The 7,701-nt window shown below is 51.8% G+C and overlaps 1 protein-coding gene and 1 long non-coding RNA gene across 3 annotated transcripts in view; both read right to left on the bottom strand.

Moving 5' to 3' along the window:
- Window positions 1–1,924: 1,924 nt before the first annotated feature.
- CAMKK1 (calcium/calmodulin dependent protein kinase kinase 1) overlaps window positions 1,925–7,701 on the bottom strand; it is a 93,504-nt gene continuing 87,727 nt past the window's right edge. For both annotated transcript variants that reach the window (XM_035343050.1, XM_035343051.1), the window contains one exon: window positions 1,925–3,510. In XM_035343050.1, the coding sequence (XP_035198941.1) occupies window positions 3,438–3,510 (73 nt within the window). In that variant the 3' untranslated portion in view covers window positions 1,925–3,437. The remainder of the gene's footprint in view (window positions 3,511–7,701) is intronic.
- LOC118176215 lies at window positions 4,201–6,976 on the bottom strand. The gene is made up of 2 exons (XR_004755298.1): window positions 5,190–6,976; window positions 4,201–5,027 (listed from the first exon to the last, which is right to left on the bottom strand). It is a non-coding gene; the product is annotated as an uncharacterized LOC118176215 (long non-coding RNA).

Here is a 7,701-nt window from a genome sequence, read left to right as displayed (position 1 = left end):
ATCTGGTCTCACGGGAGCAGCACAAACATTGGATCTGGAGAGGACCGAAAGGATTGTTTACTTGTTGAAAGCATCAGCGAGTGCCTACGGCAGCTCCTCGCACCGCTCATGGGAGCCCCGCCACGCCGAATCCAAGCTCTTGTTCAGAGAGAACCGAGACAAATGTTCAGACACCCAGCTGATGGGAACAGCTTCCCGGAATGAATAAATGGGCAGGCTCGCCAGAGATGTTAGTGTTAAATGAATTCTCTCTTTAGTCTCTTCCTCTGCCCACAGTGGGAACAGCGCTGCTCCTAGCCGCCCTACACACACATAAACGAGCAGGAATTTAACTTCAGCTAAGGAATTATCTTTGCAGAAGCCAGCCCAAGCCTCTGAACACAGCCAAGCGTTTCTCTCACTGCTAGCACTGCTCCTGCCTGTCTGATCTGTGCAGCTCTCGGGCTGCCGTCTGCAACACGCTTTCTGGAGGCAGAAAGGGAAAACCCACACGGCTGGCAGATGTGCTGGAGAAACAAGGTCGGACAAAAGCTCAGCGGTTTAATTCATTTCGTTTCCTGTGGAAACGCCTCCAAAAGGATTTCTTTCACCAAAAAGGGCAGTGATAATCATAAAAACACACCCATTCTCCCCCACTACCCTCCAAAACTAAAGCAGTGCTCTAGTTACTGCTAGAACAGGACACAGCCAAACGGTAATTCATGACTTGTTTGGGTCTCATTACCCGAGGCTGAGAACAGCCTCCTGCAGCCTCGCCCCATTAACCCACCCCGTGGGCATTGTTACGGTAACCCCAACAACCAGCTGGGTTAGCAAAGTTCTCCCCCTCCCCAAATCATTCTTACCATCTGTTAAAAATACAATAAATGAAACCACATTTGCAGCCTTGGAGCTCTTTGAGCAGCACCGAAGTACTTCTTAAACCCCAGCAGACCCACGTTGAGGAGATACCTCCCTTTTCTCCCAGGGCTGAGACATCCGAGTTGCGTCCCCGCCCTGTGCTCCTGCCTCTGGGGCCAGTCCCCAGGGACCCAGTTGGAGAGATCCCAGTTTCTCTGCAGCCTGCAGAAACACGCAGGGTGGTCCTGCCATTTCCTGGGGCTGCTCAGCTTGGCACCCTCATGATTTATCCCCAGTGAAGACCCCCTTGCCCCCAGACTGGACCGGCCGCGTGCACCCACTCCACGCGCAGAGAGCGTCCCCTCCGGGAAGGCAGCGCAGGCCATCCCGACTCGTCCCTCCTGTTTCAGAGCCCCAGGTGCGCTCTCAGACCTGCCGAGGCTCCATCTCAGTCTTCCTTCCCTCTCACCAGGTCCTTAAATCTTCATCAAGAGCCAACGTTGCTCAAGCACATGCTCAAGCACTCCGATGTGCGGGGACGCAGCGCAGCGCTCCGAGGGAGCAGAGCCACAGGCGCCTGGAGGCTGCTGAGCGTAGGAGCATGCAGAGGTGCAAATCCAGGCTTAATTTAGTGTGTGGATGCGATGAATCCAGCCCCGGAGCAGCAACATCTACAGCATCTAATCCTGCTGCTTGATTTACAAATTGCAGGTCTCCTTGATGGGATACCTTACCTACAATGCCACTTCCCAAGCCACGGGGCTTGGCCGATATTTACAGGCAGGACGTGGGGCAGAGCCCAGGCTGGTGACCGCTCCCCGGGCTTCCTGCTGGCACTGCGAGGCTGCCGGGGACGAGCCGAGGGGAGGATGGGGAGGTGGCAGGCTGGGGACAGCAAGCAGAAGGCACCGGGAGCGAAGCTCAGCTGCAGCGTTGTTGGGAAATGGACTAAATTACAGTAAACAGAACGGGAAAACTGCTGTACACAACTAATCCTTGTACACGTATCCCCTCGCACAAAAAAGTAGGGAACTGAAAGTCCCAAGCCCTCACAGTTAACCTAAAAAAAAGGTCTGTAAAATGGTTATGCAGGAACCAAATTTGTGTCCTTTAAGTACGATACAAATTCAGTCCCGTTGGCTTTCCGGGGCACGTTCAGACCCTCTAAAGCTCCAGGAAAAATGCTGACATGTCTTTTGGTGGATGGATGTCACTGGCTTTTACTCTTGGAGTGCAAGAGTGAAATTCCTGATTATACGCAGTCTGTACAGTCAGCAGCCGCTGAAGTGACCGCATTGCCCTTTGAGTGCAATCTCTCACCTGTTGTCAAAACGTAGAGATGAGGCTTCTGATGCCAAGGCTAGAAGCAAACTACGGATAAAACAGCAGCATCAGCACGTGCATAAGAATCAGTCGTAAAATGAAATTAAAAACTAAAGCCTTAAGAAACAAAAGATCGAGTTTTGATTTGATCTCATTTGTGTTCTGCAGTTTCCCTTAGCCTAAAAGCCCTCCGCCACCGTTTTCCATCCTAGAGAGCTCTCCCAGTTTGGGCCATTTATCAGGAAATCAGTTTAAAAGCATCAGGTACGCAATTTTAAAGGAGCTAAGAGATGAGTGAGAAAGGAATTCACCCTTAAATGACACGGACGCCGAACCTGCCACCTCTCTGCATTCAGTACAACACGCACGTGCACAGGCCTGGGTGCAGCTGATGGAGTGAAATCGCGTCTTTCTGGGAAGAGCAATTTCATCAGCAGATGTCCCCAGTGCACGAAGCCTTTCTGTGTAAAAGCGCATCCCGATGGTCCAGAGCTCTGCAGCATCCAAAGGCTCCCTGCATGTTCCAGGGAGTATCGCGTAGTTCTTGTCCCTGACGCCACTGAATGAAGCTATCGGTGTTGTCGGGATTTACACCGCGCAGAAGTTAAGGGATGAAAGGAGAAGGAAAAAAGAAAGGATGAAAGGAAAAGAAAAGGCAGAGAGATCGACAGTGTAAGCTCCAAAAGGAAGATCTCGTCTTCGTTCAACTGCTGTCAACAGATATTTTGCCACCAACTCCAACAGGAGCAGGCCTGTGTCCTGGTACACAAGTGCTTTACCTGTGCATTCATTGGAACAGTCGCCCTCTGGTATAAGACCTGACTGCGATGTCATTTTTTTTTCCTGATCTTTGAAACAGAGAATGCAAAAAGCAAGAAAAAGGTCTCCAGGGCGAACAACCCAAGAGACAACGTTTGGTTTGTTGCATTACAAATAAAACCACATTCGTTCGTCAAGACACCCATCTACAAAGCTGACACGTGAAGCACAAGTGGAGAGCAAGGCACACATGGAGGAGCGCACGGACACCTCGCGTGAGGAACGCAGCTGCCCATGAGGCCGAGCCAGCCCTCTGCCAGCTGAGCTACCCCAGGATCCGCTCTTTGCTTTATTGCTGCTCTTTTCCTCCTGGTCGGTTCGCTAGGTCGGTTGGTCGGTTTTGTTTTTTGCTTTGCAGGCCCCAGACTTGGCGATGAGGGCGGATGTGTGCTAGACAACACCGTGATGGGCACAACAGCAGCACGGGAGCGAGCAGCCTGCGGCACCACGTGGCTTCAGGACGTAGCTTCATCTTCACACACGTCAGGCAGCTCCGGGTCCCTGCCTCCTTCTCTGCTCCCTTGTTTTCTACACGAACAGCACAGAAACAGAGAGGTTAGAGACGTGTATCACTGAAAAGAAAAAATCAAGCTGGCTGAATTTTTTCCAGCAGGCAGCCCCGGGTCAGCACTAACACTAGGAGGGAATAGCGAGGAAGCAGCCTGGTGTGCTGGTACCGTGTAACCAGCTGAGCAACACTCCAGCTTGATGCACTGCGGTGCTACAGGGCTTTGCATTTCACTTGCTTGGTCTCCATGCCCTGGGGACAGAGCTTTGCACTTCTCTGGACAGGCCCGTGCCCGTTTTCTAAAAGAAAGAAACCAACAAAACCCTTCTGCCTCTGACAGCCCTGTGACAAACTCTGACAGCCCTGTGACAAAGCTGTCCTCGAACTCGGAGCACGGAGTTTCCCTGCCGGGAGGCCGAGTGACAGCCCCATCTTCAGGGCCCATCACCCCCCTTTCAAACAACACAGCGCCCTGGGCAGGAGCCATCCCTTCCCGAGGCACAGCGCGGTGCTGGGCCTGCACCCAGGCTCTGCGAGCAGCCTGTGCTGTCAGAGGGGGGAGGGATGCGGCACAAAGCAAGCCGACACCACGTCCACGCGGCTGTGGACACGCGTGGCAGCAAAGGTCAAGGTGCTGACGCTCCCCGATGGAGCTGGGGCTCATGCTGTGAGGCTGAACGTGGCTGAGACTTCACACCGCGATGTTCTCGAATGGTTTGTTGTAGTTCACGTTGAAGGGCACTTTGCTATTTAACAGAGTTAATTGGATGGGCTGCTAATAGAAAGGTCTCTGTCACTGGTCTGAAAAGTGATCTTGTAAGAAGCCCTGGCTGAGGCTGGGCGGCTGGTCACAGAACGAGTGGTTTTGGTCGGCCCAGAGCTGTCACAGGGAGAAGCGCAGGGGAGCTGCAGAGCACCTCCACTAAACCACCAGCTATTCAGCCTGAGCCCGAACTCCACGGTTCAGTCTCAGCCTTTCCCAAATCCTTCCTGGTATGGTTTGAGCAGGACTGCTCAGACCCAACCGATTCCTGCTTCTTTCACCCCTCCCTCCCGAAAGGAGGAGGAGACACCAAAGAACGACAGATAGCGCTAAGAAAAAGTACACACAAGCATTAGTGTCACACACACACAACGACCGCAGTCAAATTGCTCCTACAGGAAGGAAGGATGGAGCCAAACGCTCTCACTACTGCACAAACCACACAGGCTGAGGGGAGGACACGTATTTCTACAGCACCTAGGGGAAACACAAACACTGAGTTACCTTAAAGACGGATGCAAATATATAGATGTGTTTAAGAGGAATCTGTCCCTGAGAGCAAAACAATGAGACAAAGGAAGAAAGTGATCACGGAGATGATGGCAGCAGGCAAACGAGCTTGTATTTCTGCACCTAACGAGCTGAGGAAGCAGAGTGAAACAGAGGATGGAGCAGCACTCAAGTTCACTTGCAGCCCGAAGGAGAGACGAGGATGGGCACTGGCAGCACTGGAACAAATCCGCTCCAGCTCCCACCACTGCTGAACGCTCCAGGCTGCTGCTAGCACTCTGCTGACAGCCATCAGCGCTTACCTGGGCCACGTTACGTGGCACTTGGTGTGTGTGTGGGGGGGTGTGCGTTACCAACACGTGCCATGGGAGTGCAGTGGCTGAGAGCTCAGCGCAGGCAGAGCCTCACAAGCACAGGGTCAGCCACTGGCTGGTTCTCCTGGCGGACCAGAGGAAAACCCCGTGCCTCAGTCCTCAGCCAGACCCCGGCAATCCCGACCTGCTCCGCGGGGCACAGCTCTTCCACAACGCACAGTTGTCTCTTTAGAGTGAAAGCTGATGTGGCTTTTGGTTGGGTTTGACTGTTCCGACAGAACCGACGTGTTACCTGCCTGAAATCTGGGGACAGGAGAGCCTGACACTGAGCACCAGCCGCTGTCTTAAGTGGAGACGCCTGACAAATTTAAAAACAGCCTGTGGCCATTTCCTTGTTAAAGACGATGCTGAAACCCTGGCTGGCCTAGTGGGATCCTTGCAGTGTATTTTTGACCTGCCCTGTGTCAGCAAGCCCCAGGACCTTCTCAGCACAAAGCCCCCGTGAGGCAGGTACCTCTGTACTGCTTCAGGAGAAGCTACTCCTGGCCTGAGACCCATCAGCCACATTTTAACCACTCCTCCCTCCTGTCTTGTTCCTGCCCTACGTGGTCACCAAGGCCCTACGGGTGGTGACAACTCACTCTGGGGAAGGCTGGAAGCAGGACAGGCTTTTAAATAGAGCCTGCTCACCCATGCAGCCGCGCTTCATCGACAGCAGTAGCGGCTGTAACGGGAAGGTAAATTGGGCCTGTCAAAACACCGCAATTAATTTGATAGGTAGTAGTTGCAATAAATGAGCATAATAAAATGTAGCGAAGCCAGCGCTGACTCAATTAGGAGAAATCTGGAGCAGGCAGAAGAAATATGGCAAACACTAACAGAAACCCAGAACTCAGCTTTGGACACCGAACAGCTGCCTTAGAAAGATCTCCGTATTCTGCAACTGGAGAAATGAATAAATGACAGGTATCTTCCACAGACACTGGGTGGAACCTGGCCCTGGTCTGCAGGTCTGTGAGGCTCGATGAACCACCGCGACTTCTGGGAGGCCCTGCACGACAGGCAGAGCTGGGGGTGACTCTGCCCCATCCCGGTGCTGCCCGGACACCCAGCCCCAGCCACCCGTGAAGTGAGAGCTTTTCACTGCCATTCCAACTGCTGCCCTGTTAGCTTCTCGGTGCTACTAAAAACAGCTGTGAACAACACCCAGCAGAGGCCTGCGTCCTCCAGGTCTGAGAAGAGCTACAAAAGCTTCCTCTCCTGACAGTAATAATTCAAAAACTATTTCAAATCTCTGATGCCTTAATGGTGTCCTCTAAGGAAACAAAAGCTGTGACCTCCTTCATCGCCAAGACTTCTGCGTGAAGCATTTCCAAGAACAGAGCCTGGCCCACGCTTCACAGGTAGTGTGGAGATCAGGCAGAAACTAAGGAAAATTCAACCAAGAGATCTGTTGTTTGTTTCCTCCTGTCTGAATCCTAGAGCAAGGTGTTCAGCTGGCTCCTTTTGCTTCCTATCTTCTTAAAAGTTGGATCCGTCTTAAGGAACACACGTATTAGGCATCAAGCACCAGAAAGCAGACTCAGCTGTCAAAGGATTTCCTGCAAAATACATTCTCAGTGTGGGCACAGATACAAGACACTTGCTGTGCCAGTGAGCGGGGCTCAGACAATTTCCCATGTAGCCTAATTCAATAAATCGAACATGAAATTGGAGAGATTTTCTAATTACTTTGGATTTTTCTTACATAGAAATACAAAAAGTCATTTTCTACCTGTAACTGGAAGGAGGTGCAACATTACAAGAGCTGATTTACCTCTCTAGAGACTGTCACTGGGGAGGAGAAGCTCCGTGGTGCAGATACTGGGAGCTCGGAAAGCAGCAGGTTCCAACTCCTCGTGGACAAGCAGCCAGCAGTATGGCCGGAGAGCAGCATGGCCGTGACGCTGCCATTCTTCCGAGCCCCACTTCTTGGGGGGGTTCAACAAAAAGTAGGATGCCAAATGTGGTGGTATCAAAGCAGCCAGGAGAATCTGCAGCCTCTCCGTGGCTTTCCCTGCCCTTATCAGCAGTGCTGAAATGGTGATGGATAGCAAGGACCAGGCAACACCAGCACGGCTTTGGCACGCTGCGGCCATCCAGCTGAGTGCAGTTTCTGCTAAACGTACAGGTCCCAGTCAGAAACAGCAGGGCTCCAGAGAGGGTTCAGCACCTGTCCTGCTACCTGCGTGGAAACAGTGCCTAACGTGCAGATCCTACATGCTACAACAACGTTATCAGTTCCTGCTAGGTCCTAGAAATGTACGGCCATCCAGACTGACAGTGCTGTGTTTGTTAAAATAAGTTATTTGCACCATTTGCACTGATGTTAGATTTTATAGGGGTGATTTAAGTACAGAACAAGCCGCTGTGAATTAAGAACTCGATGGCATGGGGAACGACCTTAGTGTCTAGCTCGGTTATGCCCCTGCGGAAGGAACACTAATCAAGAGAAATCACCGAACAATGAACGTTCCCATTTAGACCCAATTCACTTTAAATCAGTTTCACTAGATTCAACAAACCTATTTGTATCTAATTCGCCTTAATTAGATTGAGCCAGTCTAGGATTTTTCAAGGTTTGA

This window comes from Oxyura jamaicensis, chromosome 19 (assembly GCF_011077185.1).
Source record: "Oxyura jamaicensis isolate SHBP4307 breed ruddy duck chromosome 19, BPBGC_Ojam_1.0, whole genome shotgun sequence".
In the NCBI taxonomy this organism is placed as follows: Eukaryota; Metazoa; Chordata; class Aves; order Anseriformes; family Anatidae; genus Oxyura; species Oxyura jamaicensis.
Note: the sequence above shows the minus strand (reverse complement) of the source record. Positions and strands in the feature narration are given on the sequence as shown.